This window comes from Eschrichtius robustus, chromosome 11 (genome assembly GCF_028021215.1).
Source record: "Eschrichtius robustus isolate mEscRob2 chromosome 11, mEscRob2.pri, whole genome shotgun sequence".
In the NCBI taxonomy this organism is placed as follows: domain Eukaryota; kingdom Metazoa; phylum Chordata; class Mammalia; order Artiodactyla; family Eschrichtiidae; genus Eschrichtius; species Eschrichtius robustus.
In genome coordinates, this window is record NC_090834.1 from 47,575,271 (window position 1) to 47,594,297 (window position 19,027).

Below are 19,027 nucleotides of genomic sequence, written 5' to 3' on the forward strand. Positions count from 1 at the left end.
TGTTATATTTAATTAGAAGTAAAAGGTTTAATGGAACTTAAATTTTTAGCATCACTTATTTTCAGAAGCATAAACTCTGGAACATTTTGTGAATAAAATATACAGTAATTCTCAAATTTTCAAAGGTACGGAGTGCTAATTTTACAAATATCTTAGACTAATCTAGTGACTTCTTGTATTAAATTGTACTAGGTATACAACAACAGCAATAGTTTCCTATGTAGTACCGTTATGGAGTCTTGACTTCTACATGTATTGTCTCTAATTGTCACAACTCTACAAGAAGGTATTATTTTCTTTATTTTCCAAATGAGGAAGCCCTGGAAAAAGAATTATCGAATTCTACCTGAGAAACTCTAGCAAGGCTTCACAGTAAAGTGACCATTAAACCATGTTTTAAAATATGATAGGAAGCTCATCATATAGAGATGGGAAAGCCAAGTCTCCAGGAAATATTATGAAACACGATTAAAATGAAAAAGAATAGTGGTGAAGATGGACCAATGGGTAGAGCCAAATAAGAAAGGTCTGGCCTAGGAGTCTGGTCTTAGTATAGGAAGGAGAGTGGAATGCTATGGCTTTTTGCCACATACTCTTTTTCAATAATATCATTACCACCAGCCTTCATATCCCTGTGGAATTCTTCCTTCATTTACATACCATATGGAAGTGCCTCAAAATACTGTAACGTGAATGAAAGAGATATGCTATCTGAAATAACATATCCATCAGAGGGCTGCCAACCGGCTGTTCACGGTGAATCATTTAAATTTAAAATTTGGTGTTCTGCACATAGAAGTGTACAATCTCTGTTGAGTTTCTGTAACTCCCTGAAGACACGTCTTCTTTCTGCAGATGCTGCCTTCATTTGCATTTCAATATGAGCATTTAGGGGGTCAACTGCCTGTATTTCAGGCACAGTTTAAAGTGGAGTAGCTACGGATATTACAAACTGGTGTCTCTCTAGGCTTATGGCTACAGCTCTGGGTTCCCAGTGTTGCCATGCTTCCTAACACAGAAGAGCCCACATACGGTGTTGGGGAAAAGGCTGAATGATTTATATGATGTCATCAGTTTCTTTAACCCTTTTGTAGGCTGTTCCTTCCAGCTTGACATCACTAGTCTCTGTCCAAGCCCTACATCACCTAACCAGGTTTTTATTTTACTAATCTTAACCTATGCTCCCAAGAAGCTACCTGCATCTGCATCTTCATTATAACATTCATTTCTCTGTCTGGATCACTATACAGTAAGTCTATTCGTATTCATCCATCATTCATATGACCCACCAATATATTAGTGACAATATTGACCATTGTCCTGGGTGCTGGAAATACAATATATGAAAGATCAATGTGGGCCCAATCTGCATGAAGCTGATGGTCTATTCTGAACTAATCCCTGAATCTCATGATATGTTTAGAGGCTTTTGCAGAAAAGAGGTGCTTAGTAAATGTGAAATGAAGGAATGGATTGCTCACTCTATGCCACTGTGTTAGGAACTGTGGAGGATACAGTATAAACAAGACAGTTTTAGTCTTCAGGATGCTCATACTCTGTGGTGGGCACAGACAAGCACATAGATAATTCTAATGCATGGCAGAAAGCATTACGTGTCATAATAGAGGTATAAGCACATTTCTGCATAAGCACATGTAATGGCAGAAGATTAATTCTGGCTTGGGGGATGCTCTGCCCTTCTGTCACAGCAGGAAACAAATTATTGTCTTATCCACTGAGCATAAATGGAATCCGTCTGCCAGATGCATAAGGAATGAGTAGATTTGAAAAATAAATGAGAGTGGGGAGAATTTGTTTCACTGCAGTTTTTTTCATTGCAATGTTACAATATGTTATCCAATGGACTCTTGCAGATTTATAATCTCCTTCCCTTGAATCTCTTTCCTTACATCCTCCTTCCCTTTACTATCTTTCCCCTACTGGTGGGTAGAAAGGAAGTAATGAAGACAATCCCAAAGTATTTCAGTATCTAGTATAAGGGCTAACACAAGGAACTAACTCGGGATTTTTTTTTTTTAATAAATTGTTGCTGGTTTCATTGCTCTATGGTCATAAGTTCATTTGCTGAAAACAATGTTAAATCATGGTTTCCTTTGCCTCCCACATGAAAACAGCAGTAGTCCAAGAGTTTGGACACAAAGGGTCTGAGGCCAGCTGCCACTAACCAAACGTAAGACTTCAGGGAAGTACTTTTCCCTCTCTTGGCCTTATTTTCCTCCATTGAGTTTATTGGACCAGATTATGAGGTCCCAATCTCCAATGAGTACAGAGCCAAAGAAATGATGTAAAACACAGAAGTAGGTCAGCATTTGCCATGTGAGAATCTGAAGCCAGTATTGTGATATCTTCTGATCTTTCCAAGAGAGCCTAAAAAGCTAGATTTTTATGTGAAATTTCCATAAAATGGCACTTAGGCCAAACAAAACATAACTAAAGGCCAAATTCAGCCCAAGAGATTGCTTTCTGCAGCTTCTAGAACTAGATGCTTTCTAAAGTCCCTTGTATCTCAGACATTCTCTGATTCTGCATTAAGACAGTCTGATCTCCCTTTGTTTAACAGCTACTTCAAAGTCCCGGCTCCCCAGATGAATTAAAGAACATGTTTTGAGTGCTGTAAAATTAAATTGTAATCACATATTGAAGGATCTCAGTTTCTGCTTATCCCTTTGGGGCCTTCTGATTTGATTAAACCATAGTAAAATTAGGATTGAATGTTAAGTGTTCTAAATCAGGGAATCCAGTTTTGAGGAAAGAAACAAAGAGGGAACAGCCATCCTTCCCTGCTTCCATTCCCTCTCTCCAGGCTGCTGTGGGGCAGATCCAGCCTGAGAGCAGCTGGCAATTTTGGCCTGGCACAAATCCTCATGCCTACAGTGGGCCTGGCCTTTAGTAGACCCTAAAAAATAATCCTTGAACAAAGTAAATAACTGCTAAATGAAGTCTAGTTCTTTTGTGCATTAACATGCCAAATAATTAACATGCCCTCTCTTTCCTACCACTTAGTAGATGAGAAAAGAGGGCTGGATAAAATGAGCCATTTCAATATGTGCACTCAGGACTTTAAAACTTGCCTAATAAGGTGAAACTCCTTGGGCCCATCACAAACTTCTATCACTGAGCCAGTCTCTTATAGGCTGAGTGTTTCTGAGGATAGAGATACCATGTTACTCATGCTGGTATTACCAGCATCCAGCAGAATGTCTGACATACAGTAAGGACTCAATAAATGTCTGTTTAATCTCTGAATGAGTCAACAAATAAATTACCTAATGAGCCAGAATTTCTCTCTAGGGCCTAAGCAGCAAGAACAAAGGAACTCAATATAATTCTGAGTTCTATTAAGACAGCTAAAGAAAGGCTGTGTCAACCAAAGGAGAGTAGACAGGTTGGAAATGTAGACAGAAGATCAGTAAAAGGTGGTGGGACTCTTACAGCACCCCCAAGTAATAAAAGACAGTCCCTTTACTCCAGGTGTCCTCTTATGATTCTAGATATTTCAAATATAATGTTATCTTATAGAGAACACTGATCTTTAAAAAACGGGAAATCAGCCTGGTTTGCTTTAGGCTACAAGTTCATACCTGCCTTCTGTGGGCTGTGGTTCCATTGTCAGTGCAGTTTTCAAAGCCTTTGCGGATCTATCAGAGTTTACTGCACGTGTGCCCCCCACTGAGTGGTAAGTCTTGGACTTAGGCAGTGTTCTATCCTGTAGTTCACTTCTCAAAACTCTGGTGTGCTAAGTAGGGTCAAATCCATGGCTGCACAACTCACTGGGGAGCCCAGGAGTTCATATTCAATTTTGTGTGATCATTTTCTTGAGCTCCCCCCTCTCCATGGTCTCCCTGACACTTTTCAGCTCTTAGCCTCTCCCATCCCTTTCTTGGTCCTCTGGGCAAAATCTAGGCTTTAGTTTCTACCTCTGCCTCACACATCCTATTCCCCAACTAGACTGCCATGGGAGCCAAGTGGGGGGAGGCTAGAGAGAGGAAAAAAGCAATCGGGAGTTTCCCCATACTTTTGGGACAGTTCCTTTGGTCACAGACAAGGGTTTCCACCCTGAATTATAGGCGCTTGCACAGCCACCATGGTCTTTGCCACACCATCTCTGCAGGGCTGCCCGGGGGCTTGCATAGGAAAACGAACAAATAAAGAACAAAAATGGAATTTCCCCCACTCTCTCTGACTTGTAGGGTGCCCCTTTCCAGTCTTCAGACCAGAAAGGAGAGCATCTCATAGAGCTCTTTCTGTCTGGTGCACAGTTCCAAGTTTTGGGCTGCCTTCGAGTCTAGGCCTGGAGACTCTGGAGGAGAAGATCCAAGAATCTCATGCATGGCTCAGTGGTGTTTTCAAGTCTGGTTTCCTTCCCCAGTCCACTTGTTACCACTTACTTTTCAGAATCCTCAGAAAGCTGCTCCAATCATTCCACTCAGGGTTTTCTGCTGCATTCCGTGGGAGAAACATGGCGGAGAGTGCTTACTCCATCTTGATTAGACCAGAATTTTTCGCATGAAGTTTGATTAGATGGTGAAAGCATAGAGGATTGCTTAATGGGATCGTATGGGCCACCTGGCAGATTCTGTTGTAAACTGGCATTGCTGTTTAGTTTTATTTAGTGCCATTCTACAAAGCAATGATTGCTCTAATAAACTGATTTGACAGTCTGAAGAGCAGACCTGGTATTTGGTGACACCCTTTGAGACATCCTGTCACGCATCAGGCCTCATTCATATTCTTAATATATATTAATAGCGCCAATTATGTGTCAGATGCTGTGGAAGGCACAAGGGCTACCTCTGTGAATGGCACAGAATCTTTGTCCTCAGGGAGCCCACAGTATACCAGAAATCAGCCATGGGTCGCCATCAGTGCTACAAGAGGACAAAGCAGAACCTTAAGTCTAGATTAGGGACAGATGTGTAAACGGGCAATTTCTTTATAGGGTGCTTAGTATATGATAAACATCAGCACCAGTGCTATAGGAGAACAGAGCAAAACCTTAATTCTGAACTGGGGGAGGGTCATGAACAACTTCTGAGTGGAGGTGAGTCCTAGACACACACAAATTAATAAGTAGAAAATCTACAAGAAAGTATGTTCCAGATGTATGGCGGGAAATGCACAGATGCCCAGATACAGGAGAGAACAGTTTATTACGTGGCGGCCAGAAGTTCCAAATAGCTGGTGCATAGAGTATGATGGATCAGAACAGAGAGGTAAATAGAGGGCAAGATAGGAAAAGGTCTTGAAGGTCAGGACAAGGCATTTAGGGTATAATTTGGTTATCAGTTGAATGGTTTTAATAGAAGACTAACAAAATCAGTATTGTGCTTAAGAAAGACCACTCACTGTATATCTACACTGGAAATACAAAGGTTTGAGCAGGACAAGATTGGAGGCAGTCGGATCTGTTAGGAGACTGTTGTAGTAACCCAAGCAAGAAATTGTAAGACATTCTGAAACCAGTAAAAATATATCCATACAAGGAAACACTATACAGCCAGTAAAATTAGTCTAGCATCTCTACATATTTTGAAAGAGTGATCAGGAACTCAAAAAGAAGTCTGATATCTGCGACAGATCCAGTCAGTCAGCGGGTCACGTCAGTTCTATTTTCCAAGCATGTCCTGAATCTGAACACTTCTCACCGTCTAGACTGCTATCACCCTAATCTAAGCCACCAATATCTCTTGCCTGGTCAACTGCTTTGGACGCTGACTGATCTCCCCGTTCAACATGTCAGACAGCACTTCTGATTCCACACCCACACCAACCTATTTCTCACACTCAATGTCATTCTAGTCCATCTAGTTGCTTAAAAATGAAAACCTGAACTAATCCTTGATTCTTCTTTTTCCTTAACACCTCACATCCAATCCACTAACACATCCTATTCTCCCTGCTTTCTATATATAATTAGACTCCTATCCTGGACTAAGCCACCATCAGCTCTTAGTATCCTATTTCATTATTCCCTAGGTTTTCCCACTCTCATTCTATTTTCCATCCTCAATGTAAAATTTTTTAAATGAAAACATGATCTTTCTCTGATAAAAACACTCCAAAGCCCTATATCATACAGCCCTGTCTGGTTGTCTTACCTCGGATCCTGCTTCTCTTCCCCTTACTCACTGTTTCACCCTTTCTTTTATTCCTCAAAGAACACAGTAGTTAATGTCTCTGCTTGGCAACATACTTCTTCCAGATCTTTATATTTTGAACCGAAAGAAACAAACCAGATCATTAGTAACAGAACTTGGGTCAGGGACCAAGTAACATAGATCAATTTATTTAATCAAATGCTTAATAAGTATAAACTCATTTAATCCTTGTATAAATCTATTAGTAAGTTACTGTTATTAAACCCATTTTTTCAGGCACAGAGAGGCTAACGACCTTGGCCAAAGTCACACAGCTGGTAAGTAGCAGAGCTGTGACTCTAACCTGCTGCGTTGTTCCAGAATCTTATCCTCTTTGCTCTGCTGCTGTAACGCAAAGTAAGACAGCATCGTACAGATTCACCCGTTTCAGATGTGTGATTTAGGGAGGGGGTGGAGATAGACAGAGATCTAAGTCTAAAGAGATAGGAGGCACAAGAATTCCCTAAGTAGCCAGTATCTCCCCCATAGCTACAAATACCGAGTCTATTGCATAAATTGCTTTCAAATGTGGGTACCAGACCCTGCACCCACAAAAAGATAAGCTTGTCAATTACTGACAGTCATCTTGATTTCCTTAGTTTCTTCATCTTTAGTGGAAATAGCTCCTAGCTCATTGAGTTTTATGATATTTAAGTGTTTTATAAAGTATTTATTTTGTTAGCACACATTTTAACAGAGCTCTCTTAGCTACCTGAAGGTCACAGCCCATCCATGAGCTGCTTCTTCTAATGGAGGAAAAAGACTGAAAAGTAGATGAAATGGTGTAAGCAGAATTCAAACTTGAATTTCACTGAATTGACCCCTGTTGCATCCTGAATGCTAAAACAGATTAAGATAACTTTCTTTAAAAACACATGCAAAAATACTGAATCACTATGCTGCACACCTGAAACTAACATAATATTGTAAATTAACTATACTTCATAAAAATAGATAGATAAATAGATAGATAGATAGATAGATAGATAGATAGCTAAAATCAGTGAAGGGGGGGAAAAACCACCTGCATGAAAATGACTTAAGGAGAAATCACAAAGGTTAAACTTCCATTACTATTCTTCTGGCAGATTTTTTTCTTTTTTTTTTTTTTGAATTTGCAATCATTTGTCGTGTCTGGGTGACAAGGTAAAATAGTCACCAGGAACTTCCTCAAGACCCTAATGCTGCCCAAAGAGGCCAATTGTTCCCAAATGCCCAAACAACACCAAAGGACTCGGCAGGCTGTGCACAAATGCGTGTGTCATTTGGTTTTCAAGCTCTTGCTCTCGGTCAGCTTCTGGGCCCAGGTCTTAAGCAGAGCTAGTGGGCACTATTTAAGGAAACAAAAAACACAGCACTTTCCAGGAAAGATCTAATCTTGTTACTGGTTTGTTTTCCCTAACTTTATGTCTTAATCAGAGTATTTTTAAAACGTGATACAGTAATATTGTTCAGGGAGTGCATATTTCCAGTAAAAAGCAATATAGTAGCAAAAAGGACATTGATCTTGGTGTTAGAAATTCTTGTCTACTTCTGATTTTTATTATCTCTGTGACCTTGGAAAACATACTTGACCTGTCTACAACTCCACTTCTTTATCTCTACAGTGTGGATAGAGTATTGATGCACATAACTGATATATGCAGAAATTATTTTTTAAAGTGTCATACAAATGCAAATTTTCATACTTGCCCCCATCCAATTCAACAAGCAGTACAGTAAGCAGGCCCCGAGCACTGTGATTTGATTTACAAATGAATAAGGCTCAATTGGCCTTTGTGCCAATTGCTGTCCGTTGTCCACAAGGCATAAAGAAAAATCAGGAAGGGAGCCTGACAGATGACGGCCAGAGAGCTCTCCTGCGCGTCACATGAGGAGAGACCTTTGGCTTGCTTTCATTCTCCAAAGTCTTAACCACAAAACACAGTGGCTAAAGGTTATTATGATTTACATTTTGGTACAGTTACTATTTTATGAAGCATCTACCTTGTGCCAGGCTCTGTGCAAGGTATGGATGGCTTTTCTATAACATTTCATTCTCACATCCCCTTTGCAAGATAAAGGTCACCATTTAAAGGTGATTAAACTGGAATTTTAGAGAATTTAAGTAACTTGTCCAAGTCACAAAGCTAGGAAGACGTCAAGCAGGAATTTAAACCTAGATCTCTCTCTTCTGCTCATTAGAGGAAAAACAAAAGAATGAGAATCAAACTATCTACTATCTTTTAATAGCCACGAAAGCACCTACTGCTGGACCTTGATAGTTGGTTAGGAGGCCGAGTTGCAGTACCTGGCTTAGGCTCAAGGTCAAACCTCTAAGCATGGCCTCAGAGGCTACTGCTGCCCAGTGAGTTTTCTGGAAATAGAATCAGTCAGGTAGAGTAACTCTGCCTCCATTTAGGGAGTTTCATGGAAGAAGGTAGAGATGGACTGACTTGGGAACTGGATGTTTCAAATTCTCCTTCCCCTAAGTATGCCCACATTTCTATAATATAGTGTGTAGGGTACCTGGCAGAGGTACAGGCAGACCTATGAGATACTGCAAGTTCGGTTCCAGACCAACACAATAAAGCAAATACTGCAATAAAGCAAGTCACACAAACTTTCAGGTTTCCCAGTGCATATAAAAGTTATGCTTATACACAGTACTGTAGTCTATTAAGTGTACAATAGCATTGTGTCTTAAAAAAGGTGTACATACCGTAATTTAAGAATTCTGTATTGCTAAAACATGGTAACCATCATCTGATCTTTCAGTGAGTCACAGTAGTAGCAGCAAAGAACACTGATCACAGATCACCATACCAAATATAATAATAATGAAAAAAGTGTGAAATTAGGATTACCTAATTAGGATTACCAAATGTGACACAGAGACATGAAGTGAGCGAATGCTACTGGGAAACTGGTGTCTATAGACTTGCTCAACACAGGGTTGTGAAAGACTTTCAATGTGTGAAAAACACGATATTCACAAAGAGCAATAAAACAAGGTATGCTTGTATAGAGAAAGTGATAGAGAGTTTGGAAGAGAAAGCTTAATTTTGGTATCTGCAACCATGGTGGACTTCATGAAGGAAGTGCTCTTGGGGCCCTGAAACATGGATAGGATTAGTGTTAGTAGGGTTAGGGAGGAAAAGAAAACAGAAGGGATAGTCTAAGTTAGAGGGGACAGTTCTTTAATTCACTCAACAAATATTTATTGAGGACCTACTATGTGCCAGGCATTGTTCTAGGAACTGTTCTAGATGGTGGTAAGGAAAAAAATAATGTCGGGAAAGGAAATAGGGAGTGCATTGGGGGAGTGGAATGGAGATGAGATTTAAACAGGATGTCAGAGGAATCTCACAGAGAGGATGATATTAGAGGAAAGACCTGAATTGGGGAGGGAACAGCCCTGCACATCTCTGAGGCAGATATTCCAGGTAGAAGGAACAGCAAGTACAAGGGCCCAGAGGCAGGAGCATGCCTGGAATGCTTGAGGATCAGGGAGGGGGTCGGTGTAGCTAGAGAGGAATTATTTATTTGTTTATTTATTTATTTAACAATCCATTTTTATTAAAATACAGCTGATATACAATATTATGTTAGTTTCAGGTGTACTACCTAGTGATTCAACATTTATGTACATCAGGAAATGATCACCACAATAAGTTTAGTAACGTCTATCCCTATACAAAGTTATTACAATATTATTGGCCATATCCCTTATGCTGTATATTATGTCCTCGTGGCTTATTTATTTTATATAACTGGAGGTCTGTACCTCTTAATCCCCTCTACCTATTCTGCCCAATGCCCCCACCTCTACCCTTCCCTCTGGCAACCACCCATTTGTTCTCTGTATGTATTTTGTTTTGTTTTGTTCATTTGTTTGTTTGTTTTTAGATTCTACATATAAGTGAGATCATATGGCATTTGTCTTTCTAACTTATTGCACTTAGCACGATACCCTCTACGTCCATCCATGTTGTCGCAAATAGTAAGATTTCTTTTTTTTTTTATGATTCAGTAATATTCCACTGTCTATATATATATATACCACCTCTTCTTTATCCATTTATCTATTGATGGACATTTAGGCTGCTTCCATGTCTTGGCTATTATAAATAATGCTGTAATGAACACTGGGGTGCATATATCTTTTCAAGTTAGTGTTTTTGTTTTCTTTGGGTAAGTACCCAGAAGTGAAATTGCTGAATGTATGATAGTTTTATTTTTACTTTTTTGAAGACCCTCCATACTGTTTTCCACAGTGACTGCACCAACTTACAAGCCCACCAACAATGCACAAGAGTTTCCTTTTCTCCACATCCTTGCCACCAGTTGTTATTTGATGCTAGCCATTCTGACAGGTGTGAGGTGGTATCTCATTGTGGTTTTGATTTGCATCTCCCTGATGATTAGTGATGTTGATTATTTTTTCATGTGTCTGTTGGCACTCTATCTGTACTCTTTGGGAAAATGTCCGTTGAGGTCCTCCACTGACTTTTAAATTTGACTGTTTATTTTCTTGATGTTAAGTTGTATCAGTTCTTTATATATTTTGGATAGTAACCACTCATCAGATATATTGCTTGAAAATATCTTCTCCCATTCATTTTTTCATTTTGTTACTGTTTTCCTTTTCTGTGCAAAAGCTTTTTAGTTTGATGTAGTCCCATTTACTTATTTTTGCTTTTGTTTCCCTTGCCTGAGGTGACAGATCCAAAAAACATTTCTAAGACTGATGTCAAAGAGCATACTGCCTATGTTTTCTTCTAGGGGTTTTATATTTTCAGTTCTTACATTTAAGTCTTTAATCCATTTTGAGTTTATGTTTGCATATTGTGTATGAAAGTGATCCAGTTTCAATTTTTTTGCAAGTAGCTGCCCAGTTTTCTCAACACCATTTATTGAAGAGAGTATCTTTTCCCCATTGTATATCCCTGCCTCCTTTGTCATAGATTGCCCATGTAAGTGTAGGTTTATTTCTGAGCTCTCTATTCTGTTTCATTGATCCATGTGTCTGTTTTTGTGCCAGTAGCATACTGTTTTGATTACTGTAGTTTGTATGATCATTTGAAATCAGAGAGTGTGATACCTCCAGCTTTGTTCTTCTTTCTCAAGATTTCCTTAGCTATTCAGGATCTTTTGTGGTACCATACAAATTTTAGGATTATTTTTTCTAGTTGTGTGAAAAATACCATTGGTATTTTGATAGAGATTACATTGAATTTGTAGATTTCCTTCAGTAGTATGGTCATTTTAACAATATTAATTCTTCCAGTCCCTGAGGAGGGTATATCTTTCCTTTTGTTTGTGTCATCTTCAGTTTCTTTCATCAATGTCTTATAGTTTTCTGAGTACGAATCTTTTACCACTTTGGTTAGATTTCTTCCTAGTATTTTATTCTTTTTGATGTGATTTTAAATGGGATTGTTTTCTTAATTTGTATTTCTGATAATTTGTTGTTAATATATAAAAATGCAACAGATTTCTGAATACTAATTTTGTATCCTACAACTTTAATGAATTCATTTAATACTTCTAATAGATTTTTTTTTGATGGAGTCTTTGGGGTTTTCTATGTATAGTATCATGTCATCTGCAAACAGTGAAAGTTTTACTTTTCCCTTTCCAGTTTGGATTCCTTTTATTTCTTTTTCTTATCTGATTGCTGTGGCTAGGATTTGCAATGTGATATTGAATAAAAGTGGCAAGAGTGGGCATCCTTGTCCTTTTCCTGATCTTAGAAGAAATGCTTTCAGCTTTTCACTGTTGAGTATGATGTTGGCTATGGGTTTGTCATATGTGGCCTTTATTATGTTGAGGTACATTCCCTCTACACCACTTTGTGGAGCGTTTAATGGACGTTGCCTTTTGTCAAAAGCTTTTTCTGCATCTATGGAGACAATCATATGACTTTTATTCTTCAACTTGTTAATGTGGTGTAGCACATTGATTGCTTTGTGAATACTGAACCATCCTTGCATCCGTAGGATAAACCCCACTGGATCATGGTGTATGATCCCTTTAATGTACTATTGAATTCAACTTGCTAATGTTTTGTTGAGGATTTTTGCATCTATGTTCATGAGTGATATTGGTCTGCAATTTTTTTTGTGTGGTGTCTTTATTTTTGGTATCAGGGTGATGCTGGCCTCGTAGAATGAGTTCAGAAGTGTTCCTTCTTCTTAAATTTTTTGGAATACTCTGAGAAGGATAGGTGTTAACTCTCCTTTAAATGTTTTGTAGAATTCACCTATGAAGTCATCTGATCCTGGACTTTTGTTTGTTGGGAGGTTTTGGGGTTTTTTTAAATGACTGACTTAATTTCATTACTAGTAATTGATCTGTTCATATTTTCTACTTAGTCCTGATTTGGTCTTGGGAGACTGTATGTTTCTAGGAATTTATCCATTTCTTCTAGTTTGTCCATTTTATTACCATATAATTGTTCATAGTAATCTCTTATGATCCTTTGTATTTCTGTGGTGTCAGTTGTAACTTCTACTCATTCATATTTTATTTATTTGGGCCATTTCTCTTTTTTTCTTGATGAGTCTGGCTAAAGGTTTACCAATTTTGTTTATTTTTTTCAAAAACCAGCTCTTAGTTTCATTGATCTTTCTCATTGTTTTTCTAGTCTCTATTTAATTTATTTTCATTCTGATCTTCAATATCTTCTACTAATTTTCACTTGTTTTTATTTTCTAGTTCCTTTAGGTGTGAGGTTGGTTGTTTATTTGATATTTTTCCTGTTTCCTGTGGTAGGCCTGTATCACTATAAACTTTCTTCTTAGAACTGCTTTCGCTGTGTTTCTTAGATTTTGGATCATTGTGTTTCCATTTTCACTTATTTCCAGGTTTTTTTTTTTGACTTCTTCAGTGACCCATTGGTTGTTTAGTATCATAATCTTTAGCCTCCAAGTGTTTGTATTTTTTGTAGTTTTTTTCTTGTAGTCAATTTCTAGTCTCATACTGATATAGTCAGAATTTTATTTATTTATTTAATAAATACTAAATTTATTACGGCTTGTTTTATGGCCTAGCCTGTGTTCTATCCTGGAGAATGTTCTATGTGCACTTGAAAAGAATGCATATTCTGTTGCTTTTGGGTGGAATATGCCATATATATCTATCTATTAAATCCATCTGGTCTAACATGTCATCTAAGGCCAATAATTCCTTATGGATTTTCTGTCTGGATGATCTGTCCATTGATTTAAGTGTTAAAGCCCTCTTCTACTATTTATTGTATTACTGTCAATTTCTCCTTTTATGTTTGCTAATATTTGCTTCATATATTTAGGTCCTCCTATTTTGTGTGCATATATATTTACAATTGTTATATCTTCCTCTTGGATTGATCCCTTTATCATTAGGTAATGTCCTTCTTTGTCTCTTGTTACAGACTTTGTTTTAAAGTCTATTTTGTCTGATATAAGTATTGCTACCCCAGCTTTCTTTTTGTTTTCATTTGCATGGAATATTTTTTTCCATCCCCTCACTTTCACTCCATGTGTGTCTTTAGATCTCAAGTGAGTCTCTTATAGGCAGTATATAGATAGGTCTTGTATTTCTATCCATTCAGTCACTCTATGTCTTTTGACTGGAGCATTTAGTCCATTTACATTTAAAGTAATTGATAGGTATTCACTTATTGCCTTTTTGTTCTTTGTTTTGGAGTTGTTTTATAGCTCTTTTTTGTTCCTTTTTACTTTTTTTCTCTCTTGTCTTATAATTTGATGACTGTTGTTAGTGTTATGTTTGGATTCCTTTCTGTTTTTTGGTTTGTATCTATTACAGGTTTTTGGTTTGTGGTTACCATGAGGTTCATATATAACAACGTATATTTATAGATGGCTATCTTAAGTTGATGATCTCATAAGTTTGAATGCATTCTAACAACCTTATGCTTTTACCACCACTACCCCTCCACCATTTTATGTTTCTGATGTCACATTTTACATCTTTTAATTTTGTGTATCCCTTAACTACATGGCAGGGAATTTGGGTTTTACTTTCAGTAACAACGGAGCCACTAGAAAGTTTGATCAGAGGAGTATCATAATCTAACTCTTATTTTAAGAGAATTTTTATGGCTATTGAATTAAAAATTGGCTGGAGTAGGTGGAGAATAGTTTAAGGCAGAAAGAAAGCGTCCAGTTAAAAGACTATCACTGTAATCCAGACAGAAGATGATATATCTTAAACCTGGTAGAAGTAGATTTGTGTGAAACAGTTTAATTCTGGATATTCTGAAGACAGACCAAATAAGAGTTAACAAGGAATGAAGGAAAGAAAAAAGTCAAAAGTGACTCCCAAGTATTTGACTTAACACCCGGAAGAATGGAGTTTCTAGTGGTATGAGGTGAAATGTGGAAGTTTGAATAGAGTCTGTGTAGAAAAGGAAATTGTAAGATTTGGTTGGAAAGTGGCCTAGGGCCAGTGTCTAGTCCTGAGATGGAAACAAGATTTCCCATCTTATACTTATGCCGGTTTCCCTAGGAGCCTCTGTGCCTCTACAGTTTGATAGTCATAAAAATCATGTCATCTTTGGAGAGTTCCTATTTATCTCTCTTTAAAAAACTTCTCCCCAAATGGCATGCTCTGTCCTTAGCTCAGCTGTTACCTTTACCTTATACCCATGCTCTTCCTGTATGTTTCAGTCCTCTCCATTCCTCAATCACCAGGCCTGGTAGTAGATTCCACCTCCTAAACACTCCTGTCCATAATCTTGGCCTCTACCCTCAGCAAAGCCATTTTCACCTATCACTGGGATTGTTGTATTACCACTTGACGGGTCTTCATAATTCTACTCCTATAGCCCTTTAAATCTTTCTCTAATGTACCCAGATTGATCTTTCTAAAACAGAAATCTGATCGTGCTCCTTCCTATTTTAAGCACTACAAAGGATCCCAGTGCTTATGATAAAGTATAGTGATCTTAATCTGGCCAAAGCAATCCTGCCTTCCTCTACTACTTCAGTTCTCCCCATTCTCCTGCCTCCTACCCCATGTTCCAAACATTCCAACCTTCTTAAAGTTTCCCAAACATAGTGTGCTCTACCTCATCTATGAACCTTCAAACATGCTTTCCTCCACTCTTCATCCAGCTGATACTCAGCCAGAATGCTCAGCTTCAGTGAGTTTCTTGGTCTACTGCCCCTCCCTATTCAGTCCTGCCCTAGCACTTAGCCTGCTTAGATGCTCTTCTGTCCTCTAGACTCTAAGTAAACAAGAGCAATAATCATGTCTATCTTATTCTACATTATGTCCCACACTTCCAGCAAGTTCTGAGCAGTCAGAACTAACAGGCACTCATTCCATATTTGTTTAATCAGTAACTCATACCAAATGTTCGTTCTTTAATGAAACATTCCCAAGAGCCCTTCATTGGAAGAGACGGCTTCCTCTTTGGGCCTCCACTGAAAGGGATCACTCCCTCTTTGGGCCTCTATAGATTTTAACTCCACATCTATTACAGATTTATCACCTTCTACCTTTAATGTAGTTACGTAACTTCTATTACTGAACCTGTTTCCTCTTAAGTGCGGAATCCATGTCCAGTTCATCTTTGTATTTTCCCTACATCATCATACACAGAGCTTTATGTATACTCAGACTCCAATAAATTTTATTTAATTAATGAATGAGTTAATAGGGCTTAAATATTATACTTCAGAATTTCCAAATAGGTCAGTTTATAGGGCCCATATGCTTTGAGGTAGGAAATGATGGGTGATAAATCCAAATAGGTAAGTTGAGGCAAGATGGGAGGGGATCTACTTTGCTCAACTAAGACTTAATAATTTGGAAACTGGAGATTTTTTTTTTTTTTTTTTTGGGAACTGGAGATTTTCGGAGGATAAACCAAGGAGGTATATTATCACAGCTGAATACTTGGGAGATTAATCTGTCCTTAAGATAAATCTTGTGGTACAGAAATGGAGTGCTATCCTGCATTTATCCCTAGAGTGTGGTAATAGAGGAAGTGAATCTTGGTACTGGTGAGGATTCAGCTCTGTCTTTTAGGTCTTGGGGAAAAAAATTGGGTATAGAAGACAATTATTAGGCATACTATTTTGGCACCTGTTCTTACTATTTCCTCTGGTTTTAACTCTTGATAAATTGTTCCAGTGCACTCTCAAATTATTCAGAATCCATAGAGATAGCTATAGTAGAAATAAATCTCAAAGTTAATCCCTAATTTGTTTTCCAACAGGTTCTCTGACTCTGAGAACACATCATGTTCAAGACTCCAAAATGGGATTTGTGATCAATGCGATCTATTCCATGGCCTATGGGCTCCACAACATGCAGATGTCCCTCTGTCCAGGATATGCGGGCCTCTGTGATGCCATGAAGCCAATCGATGGACGGAAACTTTTGGACTCCCTGATGAAAACCAATTTTACCGGGGTTTCTGGAGACATGATCCTATTTGATGAGAATGGAGACTCTCCAGGAAGGTACTGTTACAATTCACCTCTAGACAATAGAGCCTGATCAAGCTATCTCTTGATCCTCAGGAGCCTGTTTCTCTCCTTTGTGGTTATCTAGGCTTCCTGGCCATGTCTGGCTAGTTCTGACATCACAAAGTGAGTAAAGACAGAGAGGGGAAGCCCCATTTCCTGTGGCCAGGAAAAAATATTAATGCTCATGTCTAAAACGTGCTCTTGGAATCATCACCACATTTCAGAGACCCAAACTTAGAGGCAGGAGCCTCACTTTATCATAGATAATTAAAAGCCGGCTCTATGGTTTCCCTGTACATGTTTGCCATGTTATTCCATGTAGTCTGATCTCTTCTTAGGCCAAAGAACTATTCTGAAACAGGAACAATTCCACTTCTGGTAATCCAGAAATAGGGCTGCGTTGTTATTATATTGTTTGCTGTACCTACAGTAAGTTACAAGTCATTTGATTTTAGTATCCTCCAGCTGGAACACTTTCTCCCTTCTTGAGGACTAAAGTGCCTTTCTCTCTGAAATTTTACCTTTCATTATTTATAGAGAGGAACCTGAGAAATATGAACTTACTCATAATTATAGGTCAGCCTCCAGGGAAGTCATTAAGTACCTAGAACTTACCAGTATTCACATCTATCTCAGACTCTAAACTCTTTTTTTTTTTTTGCCTTCTTTGTGTGTCTATTTATCGGCACGTGTTTCCTATCACAGTCCTTTCGAATAATAAGAGCTAATGTTTATCTGACACTGCTTATGTGATAGACCCTATTCCAGCTAGTCTAAAAGACTTAACTCATTTCATCCTCACAACAAATCCTTGGGGCAGGCGCTGCCCTGGTCCCCATTTGATGGCCAAGGAGACAGATGCTTTGGAGAGGAAGGATCTTGACTGAGGAAGTCACTGCATCTTTGGCAACAGCTGTGATGTGTTCAACACCAAAGTCCAGACTCTAAATTCTTAAGTGACTCTTCACATGAGACTTTTAATCCATGAGGGATAATGTCATTGAAATGCTATTCTGACTTGTAGCAGGGCTGGGTCTTTAATCTGCCCTGCATTAGGACAATCAGGGTCCTTTGGTCGCCTGCTGTAAAATCCCTGGTATTTTTCCAGCAACAGCTTTTGCTTGACAGGTGTGCTTGGAGAGGGTGTGTTTACACTCTTTTTGCAGCTGATCCTGCCAAGAGAAGGTCCCATGAGTCCCTCCATGACTCACATGCCATGTGCCCACACATTGTACCAGCCACCTTGGTCTAGCTTGTTTCCATATTCCTGATGTGAACTGGAGTTTGTCCCTGATGCAGCTGTTACTGTCTCACGAGCCAAACTTTTTAAGTGACAGCAGTTCCAAGTCATGCAGCCAAGAGGAAAGCTGGATATTTTCTCTGTTCTAGAGAGTGGAAGAGTATTGCTCCAAGCAAGCTGTTTGTCACGATAAGATTTTTCAAATATTGTTTTCTACTTTTTGGCTATTCAGTACATTCATGGGAGTGGGGGCAGGAATACAAGCATTTTCCCAGGGCCATAGGGAACTTCATATTTGTTGTAAGGCTTCTTAGGGCAGGTCAATGAATGAGCTCAGTCTTTAGGCTCAGGTCAAAGCCTAGGCTCTGATATCTTCACATGGATTTATTATCCCTGTGTGCACCCCCAGATCACTGACATCACCTTGGGATTTGTTCATAGACTTTGTTGACTGAAGTTCCATCGGTTCAAACAGTTTTCATGTCATATACCCAAGCCAGTTCCACAAACCAGACAGTGAAGAAATGGCTCAGATGGCTCAGCTCTATTCCAGTGGGAAACCTTAATAGATCAGAACATCACTACCTCATTCACAATCCTCCAAATATGCTGGAATGGGGTACATTTAGGACATTGGTTCTTAACCATTGGGGGAACATGAATCTCTTGAAGTTAAATGAAATTTATAGATATTCCCTCAAGGACAATATCCATAAAGTTCTGCAAACAATTTCATAGTTGTTTAGAGACTTTTCATGTATAACTAAGGTTGGGTATTACATTAACCCACTAATAAATGATCAGAATCTGCCTCTGAGGGCATAAGCCAAACTCAGGAAAAGGTGCTTTGCAACTTTTCTGTTTTTCCAATTAATCCAGTTATAGTTACAAAATAATTATAACTAATATTTACCATGTGTGTTCTGAGCCAAGTACTTAGCTAAATCCTCTATATTTTAATCCTATGAGGTAAGTAATATTATCATGTTCTTTTCTAGCCGAGGGCTCACAACTGAGGATTACAAAGATTAAATAACTTGCCCAAAGACAGTCTAATACATGAAAGAGTCAAGATTCTAACTCAATCTTGTGGGCTTCAATTCCTGACCCTGTACAACAGCCTGCCAATTACAGTATCAGAATCAAAACACCACTATTCTCCTAGA

The 19,027-nt window shown here is 38.5% G+C and overlaps 1 protein-coding gene across 5 annotated transcripts in view; it reads left to right on the forward strand.

Annotated features, from left to right (window-relative positions):
- Nucleotides 1-19,027, forward strand: part of GRM5 (glutamate metabotropic receptor 5) — a 517,742-nt gene that overhangs the window by 410,395 nt on the left and 88,320 nt on the right. For all 5 annotated transcript variants that reach the window (XM_068555171.1, XM_068555174.1, XM_068555176.1 and 2 more), the window contains exon 4: nucleotides 16,369-16,615. In XM_068555171.1, coding sequence (XP_068411272.1) covers nucleotides 16,369-16,615 — 247 coding nt within the window. The remainder of the gene's footprint in view (nucleotides 1-16,368; nucleotides 16,616-19,027) is intronic.